The 16,077-nt window shown below is 46.8% G+C and overlaps 1 protein-coding gene across 3 annotated transcripts in view; it reads left to right on the top strand.

Moving 5' to 3' along the window:
• Positions 1 to 15,047, top strand: part of LOC143975588 (shootin-1-like) — a 94,682-nt gene extending 79,635 nt beyond the window's left edge. For 2 of the 3 annotated variants that reach the window (XM_077478055.1, XM_077478056.1), the window contains exons 13-16: positions 2,077 to 2,168; positions 5,420 to 5,479; positions 8,687 to 8,882; positions 13,511 to 15,047. In XM_077478055.1, coding sequence (XP_077334181.1) covers positions 2,077 to 2,168; positions 5,420 to 5,479; positions 8,687 to 8,882; positions 13,511 to 13,629 — 467 coding nt within the window. In that variant the 3' untranslated portion in view covers positions 13,630 to 15,047. Of the gene's footprint in view, positions 1 to 2,076; positions 2,169 to 5,419; positions 5,480 to 8,686; positions 8,883 to 12,516; positions 12,614 to 13,510 lie in introns of all 3 variants that reach the window. The other variant, XR_013272399.1, reaches the window with a different exon arrangement.
• Positions 15,048 to 16,077: the final 1,030 nt, after the last annotated feature.

The following is a 16,077-nucleotide window of genomic DNA, read 5'->3' as shown; positions in this document are numbered from 1 at the left end:
ACCTGTCGTGGTCGGAGGTAGAGGGGAAGCTGTTGCCACTAAGGAACCATCCACCTTGTTACCAGGGACCACAGTGAGTAGCTGAAGCAATTACCAGAGCAGCATTCTCACCAACTGGGAACAGTAAAGAATTGGGAAACTTCAGCAGGTATCAAACCAGGGACCCAGCCAGTGGAGGTGACACTTGTGTGTCAAGCCAGTCTAGTGAAAGGCTGGGAGGTCAGTTGAGTGAAGATCTACAAGCAGAGAATTATAGAGGAAGTGAGAGTTCGTTACAACTTGTGTTAGAAACTGTTACAAGACTGTGCCATAGGAGACAGCAGTCCTACTCATGTAGATGTGGTGTCTTGCTGGATGCCTTTCCCTGCATGGCTGTCTACCTATAGAAGTCTCTGAGCTTGCTAAATTAACATTGCAACTACTAAAGGGTGTCCTGGTCCTAACCCTCTCTCCCACAGTTCTGTTTAAGAGACAATAAACCTCTTTGCATTCAAGAATTTACTGGCGCCCATACATTACAACCACCATGCCTCGTAACCCACCCTACACAGAAGGATGTCGGCTGTCCATAACTCTGAACATCACCATTGGGCCTTGAGAGGCCCAGGACTTGCCTACATTATATTGGCTAGCCCTGGTGTCACTCACTTGCCAGTTATTGCGTCTTAGTGCTGAGCAGCTCCTTCCTCCATTGTGCTTTGAGTATTCTTGCCAGTAGCAGAGCAGAATACTTATATAAACATTGTCTTCGGAGCAGTGGTGGCTGATGGTAAATCGTTTGTGGGGGGGTTGGCAAACAGTGCACCCACCACCCCCCGGTTGGTTGGGTAACCCTGATGGGCACTAATAGGCGGCATTGATGGGCGCTGATGAGGAGGCACTGATAGGCAGCACTGATGGGCACTAATGAGCAGCACTGATAGACCACATTGATGGGCACTCAAGAGGAGGAACTGATAGGCAGACCTGATGGGCACTTATAGGCAGCACTGATGAGGCTGAACTGTTAATCAGTGCCCTGATTATCAGTGTAAATGTGCCCTGTCAGAATTACTGATTACCTTTCCTCACACTGTGACAGCGTGAGGAATGTAATGACGATAACCGGCAAGTCTGTTTACACGTGATCAGATAAAAGGGCCACTGTCATGGGCATAGCCGAATGTGCGCCAAATGCGTGCCCCTGGGGGAACGCAAGGGACAAGGTTCTGGGAGGACGTGCATGGATGCCCCCTCAGAACTGGATAACCACATGTAGCTATCGTTTGGTTATAGCACAGTTGGGAAGTACTTAAGATCTACCAACCACTATATAGTGCAAGTGCCTGCCTGATGGACAGTGGGCAGAGCCATGCAAACTGTTTTGCTTTACACCCCATTGGCTGGTCACACATCCAGAAAACGGTGGTATATAGTGAAAATATAGCCTGATATTATAGAGCCATTTATTCCAAACTGCATACAATTGTTTCAGACTATTTTGCCATCACCAGTGCAGTGCATGGAAACCATGTGTCCTATGGAGTAGGGTTTAAACCTAACGAGACAGTATATACATACAGGCAGTGGCGTTGCTAGGGGGTGGCTTCTGGGGCCCATAGCCCCGAGTCTCTGCAGGGGTCCCCAAGGGGTGGGGAGGCTCTGTGGGGACCCTGATGTAAGGGGGGCTCTCTGGGGACCCTGATGTAAGTGGGGGGCTCTCTGGAGATCCTGATGTAAGGGGGGCTCTCTGGTAACCCTGATGTAAGTGGGGGGGGGGCTCTCTGGGGACCCTGATGTAAGTGGGGGGCTCTCTAGGGAACCTAATGTAAGGAGGGGGCTCTCTGGGGACCCTAATGTAAGGAGGGGACTCTCTGTGGACCCTGATGTAAGGATGGGCTCTCTGGGGACCCTGATGTAAGGGGATACACACACACACATGTATATTACTGTATATACTTGTGTATGCCTCCCCCCCCAAGTTTGTGACTTTCTTTACTATGCTGCTATGGGCTCTAGCCCCAAATCATTTGTAGACCTAGCAACGCCCCTACAAACAGGTTATGGTTGGAGTACCATTGTCCTCTTTTTTTTTAGTTTCCCCCGATGTCAAAGAAAAGGCCATCCAGGAAATGAAGCAAAGAATCGAGCAAGGTGCTATCCTAAGGCCTACACCGAAAACCGGACAGGTCAGTTCTACATTTTCTGAATGATCATTTTACATTTAATAAAGGGTGTTCACATTTCAATAACTGCTATATGTTACGAGTTGGTGAAATGACTCCAGGTTTAATTGTCAAAGCTTAATTGAAGCTGAAGCTGAAGTTAGAAGCTGATTGGCTACCATGCAGAGCTGCACCAGATTTTGATAGCTCCTGTTTTAGTAAATCTACTACATTCTGTATTCAGAAAGGTGTGCAAAGGGAAAAAGGTAATTTAACAAGGAAAGTGAACTGGTCCTGGAGCATGCATGTCACACTGGTGTTTTTTTATGGGCAGCTTTCAGCCCTCTCGCTCCTTCTCAGTGGCCCTTAATGGTCAAAGTTGTCAAACTCAATTTCATTGTGCGCCATATTAGCATTAGGGTTGCCCTCAAAGGGTTGGTTGTACCTGTAAGACTAGAGGTCCAGAGCACCCCACCTCCCCTGACATCAGATGTAAAGAGCCCAACAACCATCAGGAGTCAAGAGTCTTCCACCCTCCCCTTACATCACAGTGCACCCTCCTTATCTGGTGCTGCTGCCAGTAAGAATCTGGGGGCAAAGCTGGAAAGCAGAATGTGTAGTGTCTGGAGGAGGATCAGAGATGGGCTGGAGACAGCTGCCAGAGTCTGCTGAACGATGAGACCACGGGAGGCAGAGACGAGGGGGTTCTGCGGCTGCACAGAGAGACGCAAGATCTGTGGGAGGAGTTCTGTCCTCCTCTCTGCTGCTGACTGATGAGATGGGAAGGGAGGGGGGGGGGAGCAGGGACAAGCCTCTCAGGATCTGGGGGTGGAGTTCTGTCTTCCTCTCTTCTGCTGCCAACTGCTGAGACGGGGAGGGTGGTGGGCATAAACGAGCCTCTCCACGGCTGTACAGAGAAGCGCAGGATCTGGGGGTGGAGTTCCATCCTCTTTCCTGCTGCTGACTGCTGAGACAAGGTGGGGGCAAAAATGAGGGAGGTTCCCCCAGATGTAGGACAGATGTTAGGGCCACATGAAATTTGGGCCGTGGGCTTTATATTTGACATGTGGTCAAGGATAAAAAAAGAAAAAAAAAAAAAGAAATGTGCTCCCAGCTGTCCTCGAGTTGATAAGTTACACATCCTTAAAGAGGAAGTATACCCTGATGAGTTTACTTCCTCTTTCATTCCCTGCAAAGGCAAAGCATAATGGACTACTATGTATGTGTCACTTACCTGACACAGGAGCCAGCGAAGTCACCGCTGTCCCCTGTAGTCCACTGCATCCATCTTCTCGGTGGGTCTCGCAGCTCTGCCTCTGTCATTCGGCGAAGCCGCGATGACGTCACTCCCGCGCATGCGCATGAGCGGAGACCCGCGGCATTGTGTGGCACCTTCGTTATCGAGGATGCCACGCTCAGTGCGCCTGCATGCCGCTGTCTACGGCGCATGCGCCGTAGACATCGGTGCCCGTCTTCGGGCAAATATCTCCTAAACCGTATAGGTTTGGGAGATATTTCTTGGACCTACAGGTAAGCCTTAATCTAGGCTTACCTGTAGGTCAAAGTGGTTTGTAAGGGTTTACAACCACTTTAAATAATTTTGCAGCTAAATCCTTCAGGATTGTTCTATGCCCCCTTTCCCCCCTTTCCCTAGAATAAAAACTCATCACTGCTCCGTGTACAGAGCCCTGTGTTGTTAGTGAACACATTGTTCTGTGCTGTGATTCGCTAAGCTGATCAGCAGGTCCCAGCCATAAATCAATGTGCTGTAAAGAATCACAGCACAGACGGGGCGGCGCATGTGCACCATACTCATGATTGTCAGATCACGTACATGTATGTGATCTGTGCAGTGGAGCTACCCTGCCGCAGTAAAAGGGTGGTGGGTATCCACCAGTGGTTAAAGAGACCATGTCACCAAATTTTAAAAACTTGCAGGTAAAAGCACAGAAAAATTAAGCACTGTAAATACATATTTGCAGCGTTTTCCCTTTTCTTTAATTATTTTGTATTCAATTGCATTGCCTTTAAAAATGCTATAAAATGTAACCACTCCAGGAAAAGTAAATTCCCTTCCTTACACATCATAGCTCTCTCCTCTTCTGGGAGTTCGGATCTGTGCGGGCCCAGCTCCCCCAACCCTCCCCATCCTGAATAAACCCTAATGTAGCAGCCAGTAGAAGAATGAAGGTGAAGTGACAGCTCTGAATCTGCTGGGGATGCTGAAACCACATCCAAGATGGCGGCACTCAGCAGCAGTCTCAGGGTTTTGGATGCCTACACAAGGGAGGCTCTTATAGGTAAATACTATGCAGTAAATGCCCAAATAATGTTATAGGAAGATTTTTGCTCACATGAATGTTCTGGCCACAGGCTCTCTTCAGCTTTCTGAGCGGTATATTGCTGGTGTAATGCTCTCCATAGAAATTGCTCATAACAATATGATTTCAGGGTAAAAATCAATATCAAATAAATATTAAAAAAATAAAAGAAGTAATAATAATAAATTAAAAATAGATGAATAAAAAAATTATTAATTAAACAATGAATAAAAAGAGATTGTCAGGAACCATGAAACAGACAGAAACAGAAGTACAATCAAATCACACTTGTTTATTAATAAAAATAAAAAGATAAATAGGAAAAAGCGTATTCAAGCAAGCCAGAGTCCAGTAGCCAGATCGGGTAGTCAGCCAGTCCAAAGTTCATAAACCAGATCGGGTAATCAGCCAGTCCAGACGTCAGGGATCCAAGGAGAGCAACTGCAAGCAGGATGGAAGCCAGGAGGGATGTTAGCAAGCCAGTCTTGAAACAACAGCAGGAGATGGTTCCTAGTATATGATCAAACGTGAAGGCAAAGGAGAAATGAGCTGGAAGACTTTATATAGGCAGGCCAGGTGAGCATCATCAGGAACAGCTGGTAACTGAAGAGAGAGAAGAGAGCTGGCAATTAGCAGACAGCTGAGCGGCCAGCCCAGAGGAGGAAGGGCTAAGCCAGCCCTGACAGAGATCTAGTAATAGTTTAACAAAATCGCTTCTTAATAATTGAAGTTTTTGTATTTGTACTGCGACTTTCCTGCCATTTAACCAAAATAAACTTTTTATGAGTACCCAAGCCATTTAAATTATTATTATTTTATTTATTTTTTTAGGGATAATTCCCTCCCCCCAACTCCTAAGTGGAATTTCATTAACCTGCAGCTTTCTGTAAACAGAATTTACATTTTTGTGTCTGAATTATAATGATCCAATTTTCCTCTTTCTCCAACTCTTAGAGAGAATGTGCTGCGAACAAACGGAAGAGCGTAATTAGTGAATTACAGGGAGTATTGCTGGTGAGTATCGGGAATTGAGTTTTATGAGAATGGGAGTTCAGCTTAAGGTTGACCGGCTTAAGAGCAAACTCAACATTTCCCATTCATTTAATTCTAACATAATCCTAAAAGCAGTCATGTATGATGTTTATGCTCCAAAATCCCCTGGGAGCTCCAAAAACGATGGCCCTATATATGACAGCTTCCAGGTTGAATTTTGGAACTTGCACACCCCTGGCATCTCTTGGGGCAATGGATCATCTTTTCCTGTCTGTGAGGGTTGCAGGGAGCACAGATGAAACCACCCCTAGGTAGTTAGGACCCTGAGTGCTCTGAAGGTAGTTAGTATCCAGAGTTCTCTGTAGGTAGTTAGGGCCCTGAGTGCTCTGAAGGTAGTTAAGACCCTGCGTGCTCTGAATGTAATTAGGGCCCTGAGTTCTCTGAGGGTAGATAGGGTCCTGAGTGCTCTGAAGGTAGTTCGGCCCCCGAGTGCTCTGAAGGTAGTTAGGGCCCTGAGTGCTCTGAAGGTAGTTAGGGCCCTGAGTCCTCTGAAGGTAGTTAGGGTCCTGAGTGCTCTGAAGGTAGTTAGGGCCCTGAGTGCTCTGGAGGTAGTTAGGGCCCTGAGTGCTCTGAAGATAGTTAGGGTCCTGAGTGCTCTGAAGGTAGTTAGGCCCCTGAGTGCTCTGAAGGTAGTTAGGCCCCTGAGTGCTCTGAAGGTAGTTAGGGCCCTGAGTGCTCTGAAGATAGTTAGGATCCTGAGTGCTCTGAAGGTAGTTAGGGCCCTGAGTGCTCTGAAGGTAGTTAGGACCCTAAGTGCTCTGAAGGTAGTTAGGGCCCTGAGTGCTCTGAAGGTAGTTAGGACCCTAAGTGCTCTGAAGGTAGTTAGGGCCCTGAGTGCTCTAAAGGTAGTTAGGGCCCTGAGTGCTCTGAAGGTAGTTAGGGCCTTGAGTGCTCTGAAGGTTGTTAGGGTCCTGAGTGCTCTGAAGGTAGTTAGGGTCCATCACAGGGGAGAAAGGAGAGTAAGTCCCGTGCTCCTCACACCTGGAAGTACAGAGTAATTCTCTTTACCCCTAGAAGCAGGTGGGCAAAATTAGAAGGGGAGAAACAGTAACTGATGGGGCCATTATTAAAGTGTACCTGTTGTTTTATCACCTCAATTTAAAAATAATATGGCTTTATCTGAGGGAACAAAACATCTATTTTCCAACAATCGCTATGTTAGTAATCCTGCTTTGTGTTAATACTTAAAGCCCAACTCTGGGAAACTTGAAAACTCTCAATTGCAGTAGGCCTGCGCCTGCACCACAGGAATTAGTTGCTCGTTTAGGTGTAGGGGGTGTAGAAAATTAGATTTACTAACCAGCTCTTTCATGCTGTGTGAACGGTCCCTGCAGCATCTTCTCCCCCCATGTTCCATTGGTCTAAGGTCCTAATGTCATCAAGAGCAAGACATGGATCATACAGTATGTGCCCATGCACATTAGGATTATTAGAGGCATATTTTAAGCTCAACAGTTAGAGGCAGGAAAAAACCTTTCTGGTTTGCGTTTCTGAATGGAATTCTGGCAGAAAAAAACATCTAAACTGTGTACAAAAACGCTCTATATGAGCATTTTCTTTTTCTGCCAAGGGAACTGGTGTTTATTTAAGCCCAGTGTGCATGGAGCCTTACAATGTACAATGAGCTGCTCATGTATAACTCAAGGTACATTCTCGGCACAGTACCTGTGTGCTGGAAGAGATGAACTCCCAGGATTATCAAGCAAGATGGCCATAGACCTGGCACCTGGAAGAAGCCTGGGAGAAGATGTTGGCACTGGTGAGGGACTTTGCTGGTGTCGAGTCGGAGCGGAGGTGAATATTAATTGCCTTTGTGTTACCCAAAGTTTTTTTCATTTTTTCTAATTTTAGTGCAGCATTTGGGCAAGGGAGGGGGTCTTCAGTTAATAAGTAGACCTTGCCTGTCTGATTTAAGATGTACACTATACAGTACAGTACCAACTGTATATGAACATAAAAAGCAGGTATAGATTTTATTTAAGGAGAATCTTTTCCTTTGCCCTGACAGCCCCCCCCCCTCCCCCCCACCAATACTCACATATGTTGTACTCTGCCATTTTGGTCGATTGTCAAAGCATGTGACCTTCTCTCTACTTCCCCCCATCGTCACATGGGGTGGGGCAGAAGGTAATTAACTGTGTAAGCTCTGACCCCATCCAGCAAAGAGCTTACACATGGATTGACTTCGGTGTTCTGACATATTATTGGAGTGTTGGTGAAGTATAAGGAAGGCAAGTATCAGTGGATAGAAGGTGGCCTGTCAAGAGATCCTGCCACTCCACGTGGAAGAGCAAAGTGACCGATTCTCTTTAGTTTTGCCATCTTTGTGTCCCATGGGAGAGATTCCCCATACATTTCCTCTTCTAGAGATAGAAAAATCTAAATACCCCCTGGGTGGGACTTTAAATTGGCAACAACACCCAAAGGTATTAAAATGGATATTTATTGAACAAATGAAAAAAAAAAAAAAAATCATCAATGACATATGATGACTAGTAAAACACACATAGACAATAGACAAAGTTACGATGAACACAATAACATATTAACTTGCAGTAGAATTCTGGTAAATATATAAAAAAAATTGCTCTCCATTGCCTGAGAGACTCTTCGGTACCCATCATATGTCATTGATGATTTTCTTATTCTTAATTTTTTTCAATAGAGATCAATTTTATTACCTTTCAGTGTTGTTGCCCAGGGAAATATTTTGATTTTTCTATAGGATCTAGGGATGTGGCAACTCACTATCCTGTTCTGTTATGGCGAAAACACTCTTCTGTTCCAGAGATGGAACAGAAAGTAATAGGTAATGTCCCCAAAAACAAAGGCATTCCCCTTTTACACCGTTATTGCTGGAATGGGTATCATCATTGGAAGACCTACCCTCACTTTACCCTCCCTAAACTTCAGTTCTGGTATACGCATTCACCGTGACGGATAGAGGGGTAAATCACCCCAGAGGGGACACAGACCAATTCAAAATTAAATAAAATAAAAAAATATATATTTTGACTTAGCATACAATTTAAAGCAGAACTTGAGGCACATCAACCCTATCCCACAGGAAACATGAGTGGTTATAAATCTAGTAAAAATATCTCATTTATAAGATCAATACTTTCTTTTTCTGCTGGATGTTGCGACTCCTTAAATCTTTTCTTACAGAACACAGCAAGAAAGCCGCTAAGGAGAATGAGCCGACGTAGAATCAGCCGCAAAGCCATAGACAACGAGCTTAGCTGTTTTCTGAAGAAACGAAGGCAGATTGTGGATCACGATCCACCGGCTGACAAGACGGACGAGATTTCAAAACAAACACAGGAACAGACTGCGGAGACAAAGAGACAAACCCAGGAGGAAGGTTAGAAAACACATTATTATTTCATTATGGTGCTTAAAGAAGAAAGGACAATTAATATTTTAAATCTTTAATAAATCATCCTCCAATGGATCAATTGCATACAGTATAGCATTGGACCTGTTCTGACCCTTAGCACTCTTGTCTTAAAAGCAAATCTTGCTTTAGGTAATGCTGTGCTCAGGGGTGGACTGACAACTCATGGGGCCCCTGGGCAATAGGAGATTATTGGACCCCAGGCAATCCGAGTTCATGGGGCCACATAGTATACACACACACACAGTATACAATCACACAGTATACACATACATGTACACACAGTATACACAGACATGTTTTTTATTGGCTGAGAAGGTACTGGAGAGGTGGGGCAGCTATATTTTTGGGATTTTTAGACCAAAAGGATGTCGGTAAGGGACATTTCAGAGACAGATGTAAAAAAAACACAGATTTTTTACATACTGTCCCTGGATTTACTGAGGCTGGCAACCCTGATGGGGCCCCCTAGTGGCTCGGGGGCCCTTGGGCAGTGCCCGAGTGGTCCAATGGTCAGTCTGCCCCTGGCTGTGCTGTAGCTCCACCCTTGTATGAAGACCAATATTTGGGTGTTCCAATGTGGGAACCACAGCACTGCCCCCTTTAAGATTACCATTGTGTAAAGTGCTGACTGTTCATTCACAAATTCATTTGTAAACTATCAGTCAGCATTGCGGGGCTGTGTGATCTATCTGCCGGCACAATGCATGTGTACTAGCAGTTGCAAACCTAAAGTAATATTAAAGGTGTGTTGTTTAAAAAATAAAAAATTATACTTACCTACTCTTTGCAGTTGATTTGCACAGGGCAGCCTAGATCCTCCTCTCCTATGGTCCCTTGCCAGTGCTGCTCCTGGCTCCCACCCAAGCAGGCTCACTCCCGAGCCACTGCTCTGCGTGTTCATTCACACACACAAAGCCACGGCTAAGCCCTGCCCCCTCTCTCTCCTCATTGGCTCACTAACTATGATTGATAGCAGTGGGAGCCAATGGCTCCTGCTGCTGCCTCAATCAATGAGGAGTGAGAGTCCCTGGAGAACCTCTGCACATGGCTGGATCTAGATGTAGCTTAAGTATTTTTACCTGCAAAGAAAAGTAAACTTTCCTTTACAGAAAGTTTTTTTACCTGCATGCATAGAATGCATGAAGGTAAAAAACCTTGAGCCTTTAGAATCAGTTTAACACACAGCCCAGACAGTACTGACTATTCATACATAAATTCAATAGAAGCCAATCAGTCAGTAGTACGGGGCTGTGTGATCTACCTGCCAGCACATTGTATGTGTACTAGCAGCTGCAGACCTAACACACAGCCCATACAGCACTGACTGTTCATTTACAAATTAATTTGTAAACTATCAGCAGCACTAAAGAGCTGTGTGACCTTTCTGCTGGCACATTGTATGTGTACTGGCAGCCGCAGATCTAACACGCAGCCCCGCAGGGCTAACCGTTTATTCACAAACTAATTTCTAATGCCGTGTACACACGACCAGACTTTTCGACGGACTAGGTCCAACGGTCTCCCGACTGACTTTCGGCAGAGGTCCGACGGACTTTCTGAACGAGCGGACTTGGCCACACACGACCGAACTAAGTCTGTTTGAAAGTCCGTTCATTTTGAACGTGATGACATAAACGGGACTAAACAAGGAAGTTCAATAGCCAGTAGCCAATAGCTGCTCTTGCGTTGTATTTGGTCCGTCGGACTAGCACACAGACGAATGGTTTCCCTGATTTTTAGTCCGTCGGATAGATGTGAAACATGTTCTATTTCTATGTCTGTTGGATTTATTTTTTAAAAAGCGGCCGGACTAGCCCACACGCGATCGGATTGTCCGACGGACTGATCCCGGACCTAGTCTGCCAGACTGTGTGATCTATCTGCCGGTACGGTGTATGCAGTAGTGTAATTAGGTTTTGTGCTGCCCTAGGCCTGACTAAACTCATGTAACCAATAATTTTAATATGACCCACCCCTTCCTGTTAAGGCCACACCACCTGCCCAGAAATTTTCGAGTGGGGACACTAGTTCTGAGGGCCTGGGGGGGGGCAATGGATTCACTTAATTTGCATAGATTTCCTCTCACTTCCTGTTTGGATATGGGGCAGAAAGTGAAGGGAAATCTCTGCAATGGGACATGGATGGTAAAAAATAAACTGACAGGGGCTATAACTGTCCCTTACTCTATCCAAAATAAAATAAAAAAAGTGTTGCCTATAGTTTTACTTTAAGCAGAAATTTCTGATAATTTTATGGAGAGGACTAAGAAGATATAACCATTCCAATGGTGCAGCAGAAAACATATAGCATAGTGAGGAAGGTTTGTGGTTCAGGATGATAGGACAGTCAAAATTAGAAGCGGCGCCCCACTTACCCCTCCACCCACAGTTGCAAAATGCCAGCCGCCCGTATACCGGAAGCAGTGTGGCTGCTTTATGGGGCGATAGACTAATTTGCCTCTCAGCCCAGTCTGCTCCATAAGGGCCGGTTCACACAGCGAGGCGCGGCGAGGCGTCTCCGACTTGCCTCGCCGCGACCTGCGGGGACCTCAGCGGCGACTTGCAGAGGACTTCTGTATAGAAGTCAATGCAAGTCGCCCCCGAAGTCGCCCAGAAGTAGTACAGGAACCTTTTTTCTGAGTCGGAGCGACTCGAGTCGCTCCTCTCAGAACGGTTCCATTGTACAGAACGGGGGCGACTTGCGGGAGCGAGGCGAGGCGAGCCGTGTCGCCTCGCATCGCCTCGCTGTGTGAACCGGCCCTTAGAATGGCACTACACTAACAGTGTAGCACAAGCCGACGGGGACTCTTTCCGTGCTGCCTCCCTGCAAAGTGCTGCCCTAGGCCTGGGCCTTGTCGGCCTAGGCCAGTATACAGCGTTAGGTGTATGTGTACTAAGAGCTGCTCTGCGGGGTTGTGTGATTGGTCTGTAGCAGCACTGACTGACCTTTAGCTTGTGTTATGAATGGAGCTGATTGTGCTCTCGATCAGTTGATTTTTCTTAAACATGCTAACAGGGTGGATAGAAGAATCTTCACTGTCAGCTTTTGCACTGAGTAGCCACTGCACCCATGGCTACTTGAATACAATACAGCGTTGCTATTTTTGTGCCTGGGGTTCAGCTTTAAATATGCCATTTCAAGTGTTTTATTATATCTGTTCAAAAAATGCATGTTGATCCTGACAGAAATTCAGTTGTCCTTTCCCTTATGTCATTGGTCTCCAAACATGCAGCCCGTGGGCCTGATGCAGCCCTTTGCTTGCCTTTATCCAGCCCTTGGGGCACTGTTCCTTCAAGCTAGCACTAATGATGTGGCACCATTCCTTCCACTGACACCAACAGTAGGGCACTACACCTCTTACTGACACCAACATAGGTATACTATTCCTTCCACTAATACCAATGATGGGGCACAATCCCTTCCACTGACACCAACAGTGGGGCACTATTCCATCCACCGACACCAATGATGGCCCTTTGTTTAGAAAGTTTGGAGACCCGTGCCCTATGTTATACAGATGAGGTGTGGAGCTGGTGTTCTGTAGTTTAGCAAATTAAAAAAAACTGGGCATGGCTAACACCATTTCTTGCGATTTCAGAGCGATTTCAGAGCAGTCAGCAACAGAAAATTAGGAGCTAAGAGCCTTTTTGCCAGGATCAACAGTTATTTTTTGGTGTTCCACTGATAAAACAAAGGTAAATGTGCATGCATTAAAGCAGGAGTAAACCCGCTGACTTTTTTTTTTTATACCTGCAAGGGAAAAGGCATAATGAGCTAGTATGCACGGCATGAAATACTTACCTTAGAACGAGGCGCCGGCATCTCACTCGGTCCACACTGTGGGAGCTGACATGTTCCCTCGGCGTGTCTTCTGGGTATCGTGGCTACGGCGCTTTGAGTGGCCGGAGCCGCAATGTCGTCACTTCCGCGCATGGGCACAGGAGTTTTCTTCCCAGCAGGGTCTGGCGTACTTTCAGCCGAGAATCCCCGGTGCTCATGCGCCGCTGAAGTCAGCGGCGCATTGTGAGGGGAATATCTCCTAAACCGTACAGGTTTAGGAGATATTCTTTTTACCTACAGGTAAACCTTATTATAGGCTTACCTGTAGGTGAAAAGTTAAAAATCTAACTATACAACCGCTGCATATATTTTTTTATTTTGCCCTAACATAAATTTTAAAGGAGATATCAAACTATTTCCATTCTCCAATTATTATTCTATTTGGGAACTCCTAATTTCCAACTATGTAATCATTGCCAAGGAGTTGGCCCTGTGTTTTTTGCCAACGGTTCTTTGGGGACTGATCTTTAGGACCAATCAGATGCTCTGCCTAAAGCTCCTCCGGGTTTTTCAATTTCCTTTTACATTTTCATCTAGCTCTCCCTGCTTAGGTTACCATCCAGGAAAAGGTTTCCATGATGTAAAGCAGATAATAAATGGATCAGAGTTTAACATTTGTATATGTAAAGTTCCTCCAGCAGATTGTTGCCTAGGCCTTGTCCTTGGGCACTGCTTCCTCTCACAGAAATCTGGGGCTAGTAAATCTAAAATGATGTCATATTGTTATTAGGACTCCTTCCTCTTTCTTACAGGTGGATCACAGGCCCCTGAGGTGGTTTCCCCATTGCAGAACAATCCAGTTTTATTGAAGTTGAAACAGAGAACGTCACCAGTAGAGAGCCGTCGAAGCAGCCAAGTACAATGGCAATAGTAAAATGACTTCACCAAAGCCCAACTTCGACAACCAATTTGTACAAAGTGAGCTTGCTGTAGAGTCAAGTGAAACAGATGTTGTGTTTTGTGTGTCCTTGTTCACTTACCCCTGTTACCAAATCCATAGTTTAAAGAAGAGATAAACAATAAACATGCTATGGAGTTCCTAAGCTAAAGCAAAATTTAAGGATACCTGACTATCACCTATATGGATTTGTTAGATAGCCCATTCCAAAACCATGGGCATTATTATGGAGCCCATACCTCTTTGTGGCTATAAAAGCCTCCACTATTCTGGGAAGGCTTATGGCAAGATTTTGGAGTGAGTGTGTCTGTGGGAATTTGTGAGGTCACATACTGGTGTTGGATGCGAAGATCTGGCCCACAGTTGGTGTTCCAATTCATCCCAATGGTGTTAGCAGGGTTAAAGCGGGAGTCCACCGGGACTCCGCGTTTTTTTTTTTTTTTTAAAAGCCAGCAGCTACAAATACTGCAGCTGCTGACTTTTAAATAGTGACACTTACCTGTCCAGCGCGCCCGCGATGTTGGCACCCGAAGCCGATCGCTCGCTCGTCTGGCGGGTCCTGCCGCCGCCATCTTGGGTATGGGAATCAGGAAATGGAGCCCTTCGGCTTCATTTCCCGGTTCCCTACTGCGCATGCGCGAGCCGCGCGGCGCAATCCGGACGGTCCCCGCTGCCTCTGGGAGCTGTGTGTTTCCCAGCAGGCAGCGGGGCACTTGCTGAAGGGGGCGGTAACGTAACGTACGCCCCTTTCCGCAGAGAGCTAGCCCGGAAGTGGGTGCAGTTACCTGGATTATCCAGGTAACTGCACCCCCCTCCCCCCTGAAAGGTGCCGATTGTGGCGCCGGAGGGGGGGGGATTCCGATGAGCGGAGGTCCATTTTAGGGTGGACCTCTGCTTTAAGGTCAGGGCTCCATGGAGGCCACACCAAACTCATCAAACTATGTCTTTATGGAGCTGGCTTTGTGCACAGAAGCAGCCATGTTTGAACTTTTTGGTGATACAATATGGGCATGAAAGTCTCTATTGTAGGGTTATCAGTCACCCCTGCTTTGAGAGGCCTGTCCCTAGAAAACAAATGTCCCCAACTGTGACCCTGGAGGCAGTGAATGCAGGTCAATAAAATAAAGAAAGCTGATCCAATGCTTTTTTTTTTCTGTACCTCCACTGGGAACCTGAGGCTAGAACATGCCACACACCAACCCTCACTCCTTAGTTTGGGGCTCTGGTAATACGGCAGGGGGGAATGGGAGCTCAGTGCGTGGCCATTGCTGGGGTGACCTGTCACATGATCCAGAAGTGGCTTCTGAGCTCAGAATGATGTTGGATGGATGAAGATGGTGGTTTGGTGCTGGGTTCTCTGCTCACAGTGGGGTCCTGGCCTGCCAATCACTAGACACTAGTGATGGACGAACTTCCGACGGGACGTTTCGCGAACGCGAAACGCGAACGGACACAAACGTTCGCGAAAACGACCGTTCGCCGCGGGCTCCATTGACTTCAATGGGAGGCGAATTTCGCAAACCTTTAGGTCGAATTTGCGGCCACGGGGTAATTATTAGGGGGTAGCACGTAGTCCCACCACCTGGACAATAGCATAATACATGTATGAGGTGAATTTGGGATCGATAACTACAAGCATTTTTTTTTTATTTGGGAAATTGTTCTGACAATTCAGGACTATGGAGCTAATGAAGGCAATGGAGGAGAGGGAAGGTCAGGGACCAGGGTAGGCAAACAAGAGGGTGCAGGAGATACAGAGCACTGACAGCAGCACCGTAATACAGAGCACTGACATCAGCACCGTGACATACAGCGCTGACAGCAGCTCCGTGACATACAGCGCTGACAGCAGCTCCGTGACATACAGCGCTGACAGCAGCTCCGTGACATACAGCGCTGACAGCAGCTCCGTGACATACAGCGCTGACAGCAGCTCCGTGACATACAGCGCTGACAGCAGCACCGTGACATACAGCGCTGACAGCAGCTCCGTGACATACAGCGCTGACAGCAGCTCCGTGACATACAGCGCTGACAGCAGCTCCGTGACATACAGCACTGACAGCAGCTCCGTGACATACAGCGCTGACAGCAGCTCCGTGACATACAGCGCTGACAGCAGCACCGTGACATACAGCGCTGACAGCAGCTCCGTGACATACAGCGCTGACAGCAGCTCCGTGACATACAGCGCTGACAGCAGCTCCGTGACATACAGCGCTGACAGCAGCTCCGTGACATACAGCGCTGACAGCAGCTCCGTGACATACAGCGCTGACAGCAGCTCCGTGACATACAGCGCTGACAGCAGCTCCGTGACATACAGCGCTGACAGCAGCTCCGTGACATACAGCGCTGACAGCAGCTCCGTGACATACAGCGCTGACAGCAGCTCCGTGACATACAGCGCTGACAGCAGCA

This window comes from Lithobates pipiens, unplaced genomic scaffold, assembly GCF_037356315.1.
Source record: "Lithobates pipiens isolate NorthernLeopardFrog02 unplaced genomic scaffold, aLitPip1_a1.2 Scaffold_13, whole genome shotgun sequence".
NCBI classification, from domain to species: Eukaryota; Metazoa; Chordata; class Amphibia; order Anura; family Ranidae; genus Lithobates; species Lithobates pipiens.
The sequence above is the reverse complement of the archived record's forward strand: the minus strand, read 5'-3'. Positions and strand labels throughout refer to the sequence as shown.